At 34.5% G+C, this 18,457-nt stretch overlaps 1 protein-coding gene across 1 annotated transcript in view; it reads right to left on the reverse strand.

The window, feature by feature from the left end:
• Positions 1-2,251: 2,251 nt before the first annotated feature.
• ZDHHC17 (zinc finger DHHC-type containing 17) overlaps positions 2,252-18,457 on the reverse strand; it is a 77,700-nt gene continuing 61,494 nt past the window's right edge. The window contains exons 11-17 of the mRNA XM_008067140.2: positions 13,120-13,244; positions 12,244-12,306; positions 10,057-10,150; positions 9,066-9,149; positions 7,328-7,485; positions 6,586-6,680; positions 2,252-5,057 (exon numbers count right to left, since the gene is read on the reverse strand). Of these exons, the coding sequence (XP_008065331.1) occupies positions 4,919-5,057; positions 6,586-6,680; positions 7,328-7,485; positions 9,066-9,149; positions 10,057-10,150; positions 12,244-12,306; positions 13,120-13,244 (758 nt within the window). The 3' untranslated portion in view covers positions 2,252-4,918. The remainder of the gene's footprint in view (positions 5,058-6,585; positions 6,681-7,327; positions 7,486-9,065; positions 9,150-10,056; positions 10,151-12,243; positions 12,307-13,119; positions 13,245-18,457) is intronic.

An 18,457-nucleotide genomic window follows, 5' to 3' on the forward strand; every position in this document is an offset into this window, starting at 1 on the left:
CCTGGGGTCTGGGTAGAGCACACAGAAGGCTCTTACCTCAGTAACAGGGAATAACTAGTCCTAAACTGAGCACTTCTCTGGTCCTGCCTAAAAAAATCTTAAAAGCAAGACCTGAAAGGACAAAATTTGCCAAGTAACTTAACTGCACCCCAGAACAAAGCTCAACCCTTCTGGTAGGAATACAAAAATATCCAGCACTAATACATAACATTTGACATCCAATACAAAAGTACCAAGGATGCAAAGAAGCCAGATAATACAATCCAAACGAGAGTGAAAAAATCTATCCAATCCAATCCAATCCAGAACTGGCAGAGCTGTGAAAATGAGCCGTCAAGGATATTAAAATTTACTGTATAATTACTATGTAATTTCAAAAAGGTAAGTGGAGATACGGAAGCTATAAAAGGTCCAAATCAAAAACTGTAGGTGAAAACCATAAAACATGAAAGGAAAATTCACTGAATGAAAATGACAGACTGGATTAAAAAAAAAAACAAAGTGAAATTAAGGACAGAAACTATCCAAAATAAACACTGAGAATAAAAGAATTTTAAAAAACCAATTGAGAATCAATGAGCTATTAGACAATTTTAAGTGGCCTAACATATGTTTCATTGGAGTTTCCTGAAAGGCAAGGAGGAAAAGTATTTGAAATTATGTCAGAAAAATGTCCAAATTTGAAGAAAACTGTAAACATACAGATTCAGGAGGCAGGAGCAACAATGAGACTTCCTGATGCTTTGAATGGACAGAATTTTTGAGTACCAAAAACACTGCTATCTATTAAAAATATTTGTCACTCCTAGCAAATGTCTGATGACAAGAGATATATTAGCAAAACTTACCTGCGCAAAACATTCATATCCAATTCAAAGACAAAAGTTTTCAAGCCGGGCTCGGTGGCTCAGCCTGTAATCCTGCGCCTCTGGGAGGCTGAGGTGAGTGGATTGCCTGAGCCCGCGGGTTTGAGACCCGCCTGGGCAGTGAGATCTCATCTCTACAATAAATCAGAAAATCAGCTGGGCATGGTAGCGCATGCCTGTAATTCCGGCTACTCGGAAGGCTGAGGCGGAAGGATCGCCAAAGCCCAGCAGGTCAAGGCTGCGGTGGCTGGGAGTGGCCACTGCACTCCAGTCTGGGTGACAAAGTGAGACTCCAACTCAAAAAAAATTAAAAAAAAAAAGTTTTCTAAGAGCCACATCTTAGTTTTCTAAGAGCCACATTCCTTGAGTTTGTGACTTAGCTGACTTAGATAAAGGGGCTTTCTTTATATTCATTCACTTGAAATTACAGAATTTTCTATTTAAAAAATAAGTCACATGAACATATTTAATTAATAAACTCATAATAGACACATTATAAAACTAAAGGTTTGCTTTCTGACAAGAAGTCAAGCTTTTCTGTTCTGGTATGTACCACTTGTTTACCTATAAATTTGTTTACCTATAAACTCCTAGAAACAGACATCCATGTCATGGGACTGACATACCAATCCAGCAGGGACTAGGGAAGACAAAAAGCAGACAATGAGAAGGAAAGCACTTGGCTGGAATGAAAACTGGCTTGCTTTACTTTATACTGTTGTTCAAAACATTGCTACTTGAGCTTTAGCTAGCTCTCAAGGCATTTTTTTCAATATCATACAATAATTATGAATTGAGTATTAAGTCCAATCTGAAAATATTTCTGTTTAATACCACTGGGCTTGAAACCATAAACCACCATGTGAACAAGGGGCAAGGGTTCCTTAATAATTCTTGCTTCTTAAAAATCCCAAATAAAGACGTTCTCTCTGCCACGCATATTTTCTCAAGGACCTAAGATCAATGTTTGGCAGGTTTCGTTTTGCAATATTTTACAGCAGAGCCTTTACAAATCCTTATATATAAAACGTGGAGAGATTCACACAGTCCCTTGGGATCCTAATTAACTCCATGGAATTCAAAATTCTTAAAGAAAAATTTCTTCTCTTTATTAAAAAAAGTTAGTTACATATACACACATGCATACACACAGAACTGGAGATTTTTAAAAGAATAATACTAGCAGCACCTTTTAGGTTAGCAAATTCCTGCAGTCTTATGCCACTTGGCCGGAATATAAATCTATAGAATAATCCTTTCATACCACAGGTGCCCCATCTCGGTTTCAAAAAGTGAACTGAGTGAAATCATAAACAAGCACACACTTAAGAGTCAGTATTTATTCTGATTAATATTTTACAAAATTTTGACAGATTTAATTTATATAAGGAGAGCTAACTTATTAAACACTTTACAGGTTTTTCTTTCCACAGAGTAACACGGTAAGTAGCAAAATAATACTTGGCACAGTTATAAATAAAGAAAATAGAAAACAAAAATATCCATAGCTTAAGTATAATGATGCTGTTTTACGTCTATTAATATTTCAAATAAATTCCTGGAAACAACAAAAATATAAACAAACAAAAAAATTTCAAAGAAGTAATTCATGTTCAGAGTTGAGAATTAAGTTCCTATTTGCTAAAAGTATCCAATTAAGCTGATATGAATTAATTCCAAAATGTTCCCATCGTGCACGACTTTGGAACTGGGTTTAGTTGGCTCCACACATAGGACCTACAGAAGAATTAACAGACGGTATACTGCTGCACGGTTGGCTCCTGACCAGCTGACCATTTCTGAGTTCTAGATTTCAATTGAATTATGAGATGGTTACTACTAAAGCATTCACATTGCTAACATTTTCCAGGCAAGTAGACATCTAGAGGTTTTTGTGTCTATTTAACTGAAAGGCGTCTCTCTTTTGCACTGAAAAGAATATTGTACCACAAAGAACATGGTAACAACATTCTTATCAAATTCTGAAAAAAACCACCATAGTCTTTAACTGTCAATAAAAATGTACTTGATAAAAATTGCAACTAAGTCTTCATGGGAAGTGGCTCAAAATACAAAAAATTAAAACAAAGTCTAGCATTTTATAAATAACTTTGAATTTAAAAATTATCTAAAATTTCCCCCAATTAGTAGTCAAAGCTAGCAGACATTTGTAAAGGTAACCAATGTTCACACTCTATGACAAAATGGCACAATGCTATTGCCACCCACACCCACCTCTTCCCTTTTCAAAAATAAAGTCCATATGCCAATTTTCTAATATTAAAACACGCACATACACTAGGGGTCATCTTGTTTGACGTGTGACTTATGGTCAGAGAATCTATTATATAAAAATGGTACTCGGAAATACTGGACATCAACTATGTACATTTTCACTGCTCCTCTTACTAAGGCAAGGGGCGGGTATACCACTAGATTGCTTGAATACCTGAAATCTGCATTTTACAGGGAATACTAATTTTACCAAGCATCAGACATGCAGTGAACTTGCAGGGTATAATGCCTATTAACAGCAATTGTGAACATCACTAGAAGCTCGTTAGTTATCTCCCTTTTCTTTTTGGTTGGATAAAATGAAATGAGCAGCTTTAAAAACACTAACACATACAGACACAGAGAAAACTATTTGATAAATTATTTATATACAGATACACATTCTTTACACGGTCTCAGATCTGTCATCAATCTGACCACCCTTCCCCTGCCCTCTCCCACCCCCTTCCCTCTCACAGATTCCCACAGGTTGCTCGAACCACAGTTTACTACAGCACTTAAGATGACTAAACCAAATCTCACTCTGTAAACAGTATTATGGAAGCAGTGACTAGGAGTTCACCGTGAGGGTATGGAAATGCTGCAACAAAAACTGATCAGTGCATCATATTTAACAGTAAGAAAACCTTTCTAAAATGGTTTCAGACAGAATGAGTTTTAAAACATAGTCAATACTGAACAAACTAAAATAACCTTGGGAATTAAATTCTACTTTCTGATAGGTCATTTTTTAAAAACCAGAATATACCATTAGTTTTTCTTGTATTCACATGTGCTATGTACAGAGATCATGCTCCATTTTTGCCTAAACTCCATTATTTTGTCTACAATTTATTTTGCAGCTCAGAATTTAAAAAGAAGTATATCCTTGTATCTCTATTACTGAAAATTTTGCATTACTTGTTCCGCTTTTTCTTGAAAATACCACTTTAACTCTTAAAAATTGAACTGTTTAAACATCAAATTAAATTCTAATTTATGCTTCACTGGATAGCATCTGCTAGTATACATTCTATGCGGTGTATCATGCACTTAGTAGGGCTTTTAAATTTGAACAAAATAACATGACTTACTATACTCATGCAAGTGCTTCATAATCAGACCATAAAACCTCAGAGCAAGGTTACTACAAATTATTTCACTGAACTAGATACATCAGCATTGCAACAGCTGATAGAAACAAAATATTGTTAGCACATTTTATTGTGAACATTATTTTCTCTTGCCTTTGAAGACATTACAGTAGAACCCTAATAAACCACATGATTTTCATCACAGTATTTACATGTACATTCTAAAATGCACATAATACTAGTCAATCAACTTAAGACAATGCTCCTGGAATTAGATGCAATACTCTTAGTGCACTGCATCATGAAATTTAGCCGTATACTACAAATTTAGTTTTAGTTAATAGTGAACATTTCTGATCAGTATACCAGTCTGTCAACAGAGTTAAGTTTAACTTTTGTGAAAAATATGAGAACAAAACCAAAAAGTTGAGTATGTTGTGAATTTCCACACTAAGAACCATTAAACTTCTTTTGAAGATCTTTAGTCTTCCCAGATATGGCAGTGTGTTCTGTCCATGTTTACTTTTGTTAATAAAAGTGTTGAAAAAAAGACTGTAAAATTCACCGTTAGCCCTACACATAGCATGCTCTTGTTCAAAGGACGTGGATTCGAGTGTGAGAGAGACACGGACAGACACATTTTCAGGCACCACTCAGCAATATGCTTCATATGTAAAGATGATGCTACACAAGCTGGTACCCGGATCCTGATATTTGGTCATATTCTATTGTATACTGTCTGGTCCAGTCCACGATAACAGGACGAAAGAGGCCACAGCATCGAAATTCAAAGAAGTCTATAATATTCCTTACACATCCATGGCTAAAAATGATAACCAAAAAGAAAAAAAGTCAATTAGTACACATGATTTAATACATGAATTCAATATAATTTTGGTGTTGAATATATTTTTTTCTAAACTTAAAAATTCTAACCAATTTATAACTCTTCAAAATATATATGCATCCTTCTTTCTCTACTGCTTTACCAACAATGGTTTTTTTTCTCTCTTGCTAATTTAAAGGATTATACAATTACATTTTTTTTTTCTTTTTTGAGTTGGAGTCTCACTTTGTCGCCCAGACTGGAGTGCAGTGGCCGCTCTCGGCCACTGCAGCCTCGACCTGCTGGGCTCCGGCGATCCTTCCGCCTCAGCCTTCCAAGTAGCTGGAACTACAGGTGCGCACTACCACGCCTGGCTAATTTTTTGATTTATTGTGGAGATGAGGTCTCGCCAAGTTGCCCAGGCAGGTCTCGAACCCGTGGGCTCAGGCAGTTCACTCACCTCAGCCTCCCAACGCACAGGATTACAGGCTGAGCCACTGAGCCCGGCTATAATTACATTTTAAAGTTATGCAAATGTACATTTATTTCCTTCCTGTGCCATATGCAATTTTTTTTTTTTAAAGACAGGGTCTTGCTATGTTGGCCTCAAACTCCTGGACTCAAGTGATCCTTCTGCCTCAGACTCCCAAGAAACTGGGGCTGCAGGTACAGATCACCACACCTGACTCCATATGTAATTTTCAATTAAAAAAAAAACAACACAAAACTTCTTTGATTAGTGGCTCTTAGAAAAGAAACTACCCCCAAAATTGAAAAATAATTATAAATAGCATGAATTTGACAGTGGACCTAAAGGAGAAATTTTTTTGTTTGTTTTTGTTAATGTCAAGGATAAGTTCAGGAAATTTTAGGACTTCAGTAACACCTTTGGAAAGCAGACATTTTATGCCTCCTCTAATTACTGCACCTATCGGAGAATTTTAAAACTACCCAGCTAAGTCTGTTTTTGTTTAAAGGTCTGCTTGCTTTCCAGAGTGTGCCATAATTAACAGTACCACAGAAGCTTTAGAATTGGTAGTAGCTTGAATAAACTCAAAGTTTTAAATATTTCATGTAATTAGAACTGTTTCTAAGTACCAGACTGAATACAAATTTAAAATTAAAAAGAAAATATGTATATATAAAGAGATATCACAATTTTTAAAAAAGTTTTAAACAAAGTTTATTAGAGAAAGAAGAGGGGAAAGAGAGAGAGACATGCCAGAGCGGGCATGGGCAAGAGAAACTGCCCACAAATTTATATACAGTTAATATGATGAATTCTGTTATGTTAGGTATTATGATAATTAACCACTGCTATTTCTTCAGAAATCTTAAATTGAACAAGAATTAAAAGATATTTTACACATCACTAAGTAAAAGAAATATCTCCTATTTCATGTCCCATTGCCATATCTAAGGAAAACATTTCTCTTTGATGTATTCATTAGACAATTACTGATTTTTGTTAGTAGGAAAATTTACATGACAAGAGAAAATATTAAATTTATAAATATGTACATACTTGAATGGGCTTTCAATAGATGTTGTAGTAACTTTAAAGTGCTTGTATCTCCTGGCATTCATTCTTTCATTTGTAGTAATACCTAAACATGATATCTAAGAGGAAAAAAAAGTAAACCATTACTTCTTAGATATTTAATATAAGGAAAAAGTTAATTCTCAAGGGGAGTAGGATGAAGAGAAAAATCATGAAGTCTTGTTTTTGATTCTCTATCAGAGATCATCAAGCTAGTTTACATAATATCATTTTGACTCTGAAAAGCAGCCATTTAAATGTGAAAAGCATTTAAAAACAGATTGCTTGGCTCTGTACAAATGGAGAGGTAGACACTGTGTGCACAGACAACCTCCCCACCAGCCTCTTTCAGAATGAGCTTTTAAAGAACCCTTATTTTTTAAAAAAAGCTTTTGGATGAATATTGATACTTGTAGATAATAAAATTCCATTAAAATGAACACAAAATTAATGGTATAATCAATTTTAGCTCACATATATCCAACTGGATGTATCTGAATCAGGTATAAATAACATAAATCTTCTGTTGAGAAAAGTATTGAAAGTCACAAGTTCATAATATGAGAAGAAGGAGCAAAAGAGGAAGGCAGAAAGGAAAAATAAATCGAAAAATGAAATTAATCTTTGAAAGCAGGAGTGGTTACAGAGATAATACATTCTCTTTTAAGGAAAAGGGGAATTAAAAAAAAATTTTCAGTTAGTACACTAACAATTCATTTGCCCATACCTGGTACATTTGACACATGAGCAATACAGCCACCCACATGAAATGAAAAACACTGTTCAGAAACATCCAAAACATCCAAGGTGAACATGTGGCGATTTGAGTAATATATGTCCAAAATCCATCCTTGGTATAAGTGGTCTCACAATGGAGTCCCCAGTCTAAAACCAGAAAAGAAGGACCCACATTACTCAATAATCATCTAAGTACCTCATATAGGCATTTATGCTGGCACCTTGAGAAAACTTTCTAATAGTCTACATTTAAATTGATAACATTCTAGCAAACATTTTTATGCTCTTAAGTAACCCCACTATGTATCAGTGAAAAAATATTGAAATAGAAAAGCAACAGCCAATCTTAAAAAACAAAAATAAAAAATCTGTATCTTAAGAACAGTTTTTAGTCAGGCTTGGTGGCTCACGCCTATAATCTCAGCACTTTGGGAAGCTGAAGTAAGAGGACTGCTTGAGCCCACGGGTTCGGGACCAGCCTGGGCAACTTGGTGAGACCTCATCTCTACAATCAATCAATCAATCAATTAGCCGAGCATGGTGGCAGATGCTTGTAATTGCAGCTACTTGGAAGACTGAGGTGGAAAGATCGCCTGAGCTCAGTAGGTCAAGGCTGTGGTGGCCGTGAGCGTGCCACTGCACTCCAGCCTGGGCAACAGAGTGAGAGATTCCAACTCAAAAAAAAAAAAAAATAAAAATAAAGTCTTAAAAAAAGAATAAACAGTTTTATGTGATTGATGCTGAATAAACACAATACTTAAAATAGCATTTCTTTATACAAAGATGATATATATTAAGTGAGTTTTTTTTTGAAGGGGAGGCACGTAACAACACAATCATCTTGGGCTTTCTCTAATACAAAATCTCCTACTCTTTGAAACCTACTGTCATTAAGTACTATTGTCACTGGTAGAAAAGTTGTTCTCTTTCAGGCATGTTGGGCTATTAGGTCAAGCTCTTTGACCAAATCTTTCAGTTACTCTGTAACTGAGAAGTTAGCCTCTTTTTTGTTCATAAGGGCAACAGCACTGATTATTTTTAATATTGGTGGGGGTAAGAGGACTAGGAAATAAACTGCCTTGTAACACTTACCTTTAAACCAGGTCTAAGACAACTTTATGTTAGGTATTACCAAGCTCAGCAGCATTGTAACTAATATCTTTATTTAAACTCTTCCCAGATTGTGTTCTCAGTGCAATAAAAACTCAACATTTCCTCTAATGTACTCAATTCATATGAGATAATGAATAACAACCTACTCTTACAGAGATAACTTCTGATACTTATTAATATTCTCTAACAGGCAATAATTATACCTTACTTTTCAAAATATTTCATGTTCTATACAAGCTTAATTTTAAGTACTTTTTTCCAACTGTTTGGTAAGAAAGCGGAACTAGCACGATCACTTACTTAATCTATAAACTACTAGACTAGAGCAAGCAAGTGATGTGAAAAATGTTGGTGTATTTTGCCCAGAAGCTTTCCAAAGCCTATTAAACCAACATGTTTTTCAGAGGACATAAGCATTTAAAGGTGGTTAACTAATAACTGTTTGCTTATAGTATATGTTGAACATATTTGTAGACCCATATCTATTTATTTCCTTCATGCTTCATAAGGTGCCCCAAACCATAATTTTGTTAAAAGACTTTTGTCATTAGCATAACTTGTTAATAAGAGTAATCTGAGTATGCAAATGTTTTAAAAAGACAAATTGTACTCACAAGAAATACAACCATAAATCATCCAGCAGATCATAAAAAGCAAGAAGAATAGGTAGCCCATAAAGTATCTATGGTTGCCTGCACCTAAAGAACAACACAGAAGCAATGTATTTCAGCTAAGAAAAAACAACTGGTAATACACCTGTGAGGGCATGCCATGAAGATATGGCACAACTGGGACAACAATCACACATATCAATTATTCTGCCAAATGGTTTTAAGAAAATGTTTTAATGAAAATATTAAAATAAGAATGTTTACAATTACACACACAGATATGAAGACTGCAATGATGTTCACGTCCCAAAGACCCAAATAAATCACAACTCTAACCTTTAAATCTATTCTGATTTGAGAGGTTTAAAACAATTTTATTTTCCCTGCCCTTTTACAAATTTTGTAATCCAGCTTTTCAAAGGCTTCTCCCCGACAGAGTTATACAATCTTTATAATAGTTACCTTCTGTTGCCTCATAAAATCTCCAGGGCCATCTCAGACCTCTAAGTTCATCTCCTCAGACCACACCATTCTTGAACACTGAGGTATGTGCAGTTCCTACCTGTCTTTCCTCTCTGCCATTGCGTATAATACCGTTTCAAATGTTATGGCTTTGCTTTCTCTATTTTAACTAAATATACATATAATGTCTCTTTACCAAATTCATTGTTACCCCATTGAGAAAGTACAAAGAGTAGGCACCAGAGAGAACTGATAAAGAAATGATATCAATTTTTTTCAGACACTGGCTTTGTAACTTTTTTCCCCTCTCAGTTGAGTTGCTGTTTTGTTAACCAGAAGACAACTGAGGAAATGAGGGGTGCAGGAATAACTTTCGACTATCTACTTTAACACTGTACTTTAATAGTCACCTAAAATAAATGAATGATATATTGAGAAATTAAAATATAAATTCTAAATTTAGAATTTATTTATATTTTAATTTATAAATTCTAAATTTAAAATATTTAGGTAAGTTACTACTATAACTTACCTACACAGTTACCGACCCATGGGCAATGATGATCAAATTTTGCTATACAGCGGTTACACACACCACAATGTTTGGACCTCACTGGTTTCCGTATCTGATAACAAGCACGTTAAAGGATTATGAAAGACATTGTATTAGAAGAGAAAATATGAACATTTATCTTCTCAAAATACAATTATAAAACAATAAAACTATATTTTAAAATAAGATCATATCAAGGTTTCCAAATGAACGAATCCAAAGAAAAATCACCATTGTTTTGTTAACTTCAACTGCAACAAGGACTAAAAGGATAAGCCTACCCCAGAATATAAACTCCTAAGAATGAAACAGAACCATCAATTTTAAAAAAGGAAACTAAGAATCAAACACCAATGTGATGCTGTGATGAATGATACTATATATAATTCACAACCCTCAAGTTTCTGAGTAATAAAAACATACTACTCTCTAGGCTTCTAAATGATGTCTCATTATGATTAATGGTCATAATACTGGTTGCTCTTTAATAAAACAAAAACTGTTCCTTATTAAAAGGTCAGGTTGAAAACGAACAAAAGAAACTTTTAAGAAACAAAGTCATAATAAAATACATGTCTTTCCCAAATCAACAAATCCAGCAAAACCATTAAGTGCACATATCTATTTCTCTTTAATGAAGTGCCTTCTGCGACCTAAGATTAAGGGAGAGCATTTCCCCTACTGAAAGGATGGCCATGTCTAAGAAAAGAGAAAAATAGGCTTAGAAGCTCAGTCGCTATTTCTTGAAAAAAAAAAAAAAAACCCATAATATCCATTATTCAGCTCTTGACAGGCAGTAAAGAATTTGTATTTGCATGTTTTGAAATGCTTTTTACCCTACATTACTCTAAATCAGTCAAGTGAACATAAGAACTCACTGGTGACATTTAAAGGGCTGGCATTGCCAATGCTGGATATATGATAAGAGCTAGAGTCATTAGCTCATGCCAGAATAAAAGTTATAATATACTTCACTCATGTTTCTACAAAAGCACTGCCATTTTCCCACTATTTTGCATAAGGGTATACACTTTTTTGATTTACCAAGGAAAAGGTATAGTTGAACTGTACAGTTCTTACATCTACTACAGTCATCTGTAGACCAAAGAAAAGGGTGAGTTATTCTTCAGTACAGATGTGAGACTAAATCTACTCAGGAGAAAGCAGTAGGATATATCAAACCACCGCCAACCCTCAGCTACATGTTCCCTTTGGACAACAGTAGCCAAAAATCTGAACAATACAATGACCAGTAAAGGTATGACTTGGTCTCAAGGTTCCTGAACATTACAGTCTCCTTGGTTCACTTACAAAGTAATTAACTTTTTAAGAAAACTTCAATCTGCATGTGTCTTCTCAGGAAGTTGTCTATTTATAAAAGTAGAGCATACTCACATAATGATGACTGCTCTGTCAATTTGAATCATTTTATAATATGGTATGTTCTTTATAACAAGGAATTATCTATCCATAAATAAGTGGGTTATGATAACATATAATAAAAATATAATAAAACACTTATATTACAATGTGAGACTAAATCTTGTATCTTGTCCTTGCCATCAGATATTTAACAATGAAACTGCTATCTGTACTAAGTGACTATATATAATTTGTCATATGGCAAGTATATGAGCACTGCATACTTGATTTTGTTTCACAGAGGAGCAGCAGTGTGTTAAAACATTCTAAACATTAAGAAAAGAATATTAATCTTGTAAGTTATCCACTATAAAGCACAGAAACAAAAACCTTTTTTTTTTTTTTTTTGAGTTGGAGTCTCACTCTGTCGCCCAGACTGGAGTGCAGTGGCCGCTCCCGGCCACCGCAGCCTCGACCTGCTGGGCTCCGGCGATCCTTCCGCTCAGCCTTCCAAGTAGCTGAACTACAAGCATGTGCTACCACGCCCGGCTAATTTTTTGATTTATTGTAGAGATGAGGTCTCACCTGCCCAGGCGGGTCTCGAACCCGCAGGCTCAGGCAATCCACTCACCTCAGCCTGTGGGCCATGGGTTGAATATTCCTGGTCTAAATGGTATTGGGGGGGCGGGTAAAAATGTGTTAAGGGAAAGAAATTCCTCTTGTTTCCCACATCCCACACTCTTTATGCTACACCACTGTCAGGAATGAAGAGAAGAAAGGGAAGAACAAAGAAGAAAATACTACCAAACAGGTACTGCAGAATATACTGAGGTCCAGACTTCCCGTCTCTGCAAGTTCAACTATTGTCTGTGAATTTAAAAAAATAGTATTTTATTCAAAACTTAACACTCTCACCAACCCTTCTGCCATCACCATAAATCAATAAATATAATGCTCATCTTTAATTCATCAGTGTTTTCAGCTCAAAAGAAGAAATAAAATGTCTTGTTCGTTTATGGCTATTTCATGATCTAGAATGAATACTGAAGAACATGAGGGTAGCAATTTCTAGGTAGCCTAGAGAAAGGTGGACTGGACCACAACAATCTGCCAATGTCTTAGTCTGCTGTGGACAGGAATCATTCATGAAGACTTGCTTTCAGAGGCTGGATAAAACAGCTCTTAAAATACTCTAAAATATCACCAGTCCAATTCTCTAAATAAACAACAGTTAGATTATAAAACTGCTCTTTAAGTACCTGGGTTATAGGAAAGGAATGCCCTGGTCATGAACACAGATATTTCAGTAGTTGGAATGGTAATCTGTCACTACCAACCAACTTACTGGCTTTCTAGTTCATACAGCTATTCAGCAAACATCTACTGAATATACGTTATTACCTGGGGATTTACAAACATGTTTAAGATATTGGATTTGCCCCTCAAAGCAATCACCATAGCCCTGTCATGGAGAGAAATATGTAATTATAAAATGTCATGGATGTGTAAGGACAGGTATCATCAGAGCATCAAGGGAGAGCACCAAATAAAATATACATAATCTAATTTAGTTTAAACCTTCTTTATATTCTAAATGATAGTTACTTCCTTTTTACTCTAATCCATAAATACTAAAAATTTGGCAGTTAAACACATGTGACTTAGATTGTATTTTGCTACCTTTTTCTTTTGTTCTTCTGTAGCTTTAATAATCCCTGGATCTGATTTCCAAGATTTTCCAAAATTGTAGAAAAGTGCGACACTATTGGCAAGGAATGGAAGATGGATAAATAAAAAGTTGAGATGTGCCTAAAGTTAAGGAATCTAAGGAAGCAATGACAAATGAGTCACTACTATGTAAAAACTTATATAAAATTTCACCACAAAAGAAAACACCAGTCAAAAAGCATACAAGCTGTTTTTCATCAAAATACATTTTTCCATTATATTCTTAACTATGAGGGAGACCAAAAAAACCCTGGAATTTATTTATAAATAAATGTGCATTTATTCTCATGTTTAAATTTCAGTCACCTTCAAAGTACTCTCCATTTTATGCAATACGCCTATTGAGATGCTTTTTCCACTACTTAAAACAGTCTTTAAACTCGTCAGTTTTGATGCCTGTGCTTCTGTCATATTGTTTCACTTCTTCCACATTGGCAAAACCCTTTGAGGACTTTTTTCATCCAGGGAAGCAAAAGTCACTTGGGGTAAGATCAGGTGAATAGGAAGGGTGGGATATGGAGTCTTGTCATTTTTTATCAAAAACTGCTCAACCTTCAGTGTGGTAGGGGAGGTGTGCTCGTAAATCACCCATGATGAAATGGGCAAATGTGTTGTAAGAACTGCCCAAAAAAATTCACTGAAGCTGAATGTAGCCTTTCACAACAACACTTGCTGCTACACTGATACCGATGGGTTCCTAGAACATTTCCCCACCATGGGAATCCTGTACTATAAGAGTCCTGCCCCTCCAAAAAATAATTCTGGGTTTTCTTGGGTTTCCCTTCATAAATAATGTGACTTCTTTATAAACTTTAAATGATGTCAACTTATCTGATACTTAAAAAGATGGTGAATATATTAAAAATCCAACGAATACTTTACTTTCAAATGAGCAATATTTATTTCAACAAAGTTGTTAACATATATTTTATGTTTATGTATGAAAATCTTCATATAGCTACCAAAAACTTCAGATATATACTAAAAAGACGTCTTTACCTATAAAAAAGCCAAAAGAAAAATTTCTTCTCCTTTGCTTTTTTTGAACACACTGAAGATTACCTTAATTTCACAAGAGATATTCATAAACTTGCTTAAAATAGAAACAGTTTCTATGTTCACATTTTTATATCTCATAAAAATATAACAAATGCACTAGGCATTTATAAATATAAGTGAATAATAAAAAACCACTTTAAATAACATTACAAAAAACAAAGCAATGATGCTAGAGGAATACATTTCTGAGACATAAAACAATGCTATACTCAAAGATCTTTTTAAAGATTTTATGTATCCTACCAGAATTTTGAAGATTTTTTCAACATTATTATGTGTACACATTCTTTATAGTTCTCATAAATCACAAACAGAAAAACAACAGCTTCTTTTTAAAAATTTTTTTAATTTTAAAATTGTGAGGTACAATTCAAGGTTAGGTATACAAATATTCATTGTGCAGGTACCCTTGTTGATGAGGTGTGCCCCCCTTCCCCAGGCAGTTTCCCACTACTGCCAATCCCACCTCCCCGCCCTCCCCCCCACCCCATCCCCCAGTTTCCCGCTATTGTCAATCCTTTTCTTATCGTATTACTATAGTTGTTCAAGATTCACTTATGGGGAGACAGCCCCACAGACTGGGAAAAAATATTTGCCAACTCTGTGCCTGACAAAGGTCTAACATCTAGGATCTACAAGGAACTCAAATGTACTGAAAAGAAAAAAACAAACAGCTCCATTACAAAATGGGCAAAAGATATGAACAGACAGTTCTCAAAAGAAGACATACGAGCAGCCAACAGATACATGAAGAAAGGTTCAGCCTCAATAGTCATCAGGAAGATACAAATTAAAACTACACTGAGATACTACCTAATTCCAGTCAGAATGGCCATCATCAATAACTCAAAAAACAACAGATGCTGGAGAGGATGTGGCAAAAAGGGAACATTTCTACACTGTTGGTAGGAGTGCAAACTAGTACAGCCTCTGTGGAAAACTGTGGCAATTCCTAAAAGTTCTAAAACTCGACCTTCCATATGATTCTGCAATCCGCCCGCTGGGAATATACCTGGAAGAACTCAAATCACTCTATAAAAAAGATACCTGCACACGTATGTTTATCACAGCATTGTTCACAAATAGCAAGAACATGGAACCAACCGTGCTGCCCATCAAAAGAGGACTGGATTTTTAAAATGTGGTACATATACACAATGGAATATTACACAGCCATAAAGAAAAACAAAATCATGAACTTTGCAGCAACCTGGATGGACTTAGAGTCTATAATACTGAGTGATCTTTCACAGAAACAAAGAACTGAGTAAGAACAGCTTCTTGAATGAAATCATCCTACATTTGTTTGGGGAAAATACCAAAACACTAAATAGCCCCTTGAAATATAATAGAAACAGAGGGAAGAAGGAAATGACTATTTATTAACTATCAACAGTCACATTCAAAAGTGATTTCTATTTTCCTTTTTTCTCCATCCCCTATTTACCCCTGCCCTTTACCATCTTTATTCCACAAAATATACTGGTTCAGCCAGCTGGGTAAGTAAGAAGTCAAAGTTTCAGCTGTTTCAACATCGGCTCTCGAGAATAAGGTGTGCAAAGAATGCTGAACCCTGGCATTATTCAGGGCCAGCACCTTTATTTATCTACAACGGTTTTTAAAAGGGCTGACATGTAAATAAAGAGGTTAGACTCTGAGGACCTGGATTAGCAGGGGGCTGGCTGGCAGGCAGTTCAATACATGAATAGATATTTAAAAGGGATACTCAGAAATCAAATGCAGATAAATTTAAATAATTTCTTTGTTTGCTCTTTAATGGTTAAGAGGTATCTTCGAATGGTAGCTTGAACTTAGCTTTAGCAATAAGTTAACCATGTTAATTTAAAAATCTAACTGAAATAGGCACTTTACAAATAGCATTGTTGTTTTCAGGATTGATGTTAAGCATTAGAGAAAATTAGAAAGCACTAAAAGGGCATAAAGACAAAAACAATAATTCTACAACCCAGAAATAATCTTTTAAAATTTTGGTATTCTGTATTTTAATCATAACTGAAATTATAATGTATTTAATTATTGAGATTAACAAAATAAGTATCACATTAATCACCAACTATGTACCAATTAAGTGGCACAAGAACCCTAAGATAAATCCCACCATTATCCCCAGTTTACAGATGATAAAACAGAACAGATGCAGAGCTGTCCAGACTGCCGTGTGAGAGGTAGAACAAATTAAAACCAAGGCTCTTGATGGAGGGGGGCATACCTCATCAACAAGGGTATCTGCATAATGAACATTTGTATACCTAACCCTCAATTGTACTCCGCATCTTTAAAATAAAAAATAAAATTAAAATTAAATTAACAACAAAAAAAAACACAAGGCTCTTGATACCTGTGCTACTCTGCCTCCCCAAAGTACTCAATTCAATTTTCTAACTCAATACATATGGAAACAGTATGACTAGGCTTGGTTTATCTAAATACCTTTATGCTGTTGGATTTATTTTCCAGAAAGATACACCAACTTATAACCCCATTAGCAACACATGACTGCTTGATTAGTACAACTGTATTAGTATTGAGTAAAGAAAAAACATTGCCAATTTTTTTAAATGTTGCCAATTTAAGAAGCAAAAGAGCTACCTTATTGTTTAAATGCATATGTATGCTTTTATGCTTAGAAAGTTCTCCAATTAAAGATTAAACATTTATCATTAATGCATTCGCTTAAATATTTGTAGAATTTTTTTTTTTTACATTTAACTCTTTAATCTACTTGGAAGTAGTTGATGCCTATTTTGAACTGCAGTTCTAACTTTGTTTTTAAAGAAACATGTCTGAATAAATACATAATAGACAAAGAGGCTGTGATGTGCCTTACAGAGAAAACACACAAGTTACAGTGTTCTCGGCGGTGAGTTCAATGTTAATGAGTCAACAATATACAGTATATTAAATAACATTTTTTAAACAGAAACATATATAAAACAAGATTATGTATTGGTCAGCTGATGAAAATGCTGTGACCAGAGTCTCGTAGGAACCTTACCCTGTATTTCCCTTAGGAATTCTGGTTCAATATTTTCTAATTCAGTGCTTGCAGCGACTTTATAGTATATAACTACTGCAAATAATGAAAACCGGCTATAATGCTATTTTTCAAAACCAGTCTAAATCAGTTTTAATTACATATGTAGCCATGAATTGCATGAAGTCACAGAAGCAACAGAAAAGAGGCTGAAGTCATCAAGAAAAGTAGTCCCAAAAAGCTGCCACCATTTTGTCTTTAGGTACCATAATCAATACCTTAATCATGAGCCTTGTGGCTCTTCCCTAATGTATTTTGTGCTTCCATTATAACTTATTCTGTGCTCTTTTCTATTCTTTTCCTACAGGTTTCTTATGATTTTCTCTCTGGTCTCAGAAGTTTAATACTGGAAAAAGAAATAGTTCCAAAAGTCGCATAGGGCCTAGAGATATAGTTCTTTTTATAACATAAGAAAAGTATAAGAATGTTCTTTGGATCATCAGAATTTAAAGTTATTTGTGATTTTGTTCCACATTCCATGAGTATCACTTACGTGTATATCTAAACATTCAAATAAAAGAAACCATGAATGCACATTTAAAATCCATTTGGATATAAACTTTGGTTGTAAAAGTCTTGCATAAATGGTCACATATTTAGCACTTTTTACATGTCCTCCAGTATTCATTTCTCAATAACTCTATGAGACAGTGCTACTATCATCCTTCCTTTACAGACAAGTAAGTATAAAATTTACTATATTCACACTGCAATTTTTATTTGAAAAACTAAATTAACAAATGTAATTTATTCAATGCATTTAAAAAAATATACCAATCCATTATAAAGGCAGAATTATTCAATTAGGTTACATTAAATAGACCTGATTTTTCTGGCCTTCCCTTCAAAATCTACCTCGCGTATTCTCAATTCCCCAGCTTTGAAAACTTGCATAGCTATTATATACTATCTCAAAATAAAGAAAAGAAAAAAAGGAAAAACTTCAAATTATACTGTATAATAGTCTCCAGTATTTACATTTCCATTATTTGGTAATTTACTAATTTTCCTGCTTCTCATCACTTAAGCATAATAAATTAGGAGTACAGAAACATCTTAAGACAATTTTGAGATATGAATCAGATTTTTTCCTTGAACATAAATTTTAATGTCCTATTTAGGAAACAAAGTTAGAAAACATGTCTGGAATACCAAAGTAATTTCAGAGGTCAGTGC

Source organism: Carlito syrichta, unplaced genomic scaffold, assembly GCF_000164805.1.
Source record: "Carlito syrichta isolate Samal-C Ts95f unplaced genomic scaffold, Tarsius_syrichta-2.0.1 Scaffold309295, whole genome shotgun sequence".
Taxonomy (NCBI): Eukaryota; Metazoa; Chordata; class Mammalia; order Primates; family Tarsiidae; genus Carlito; species Carlito syrichta.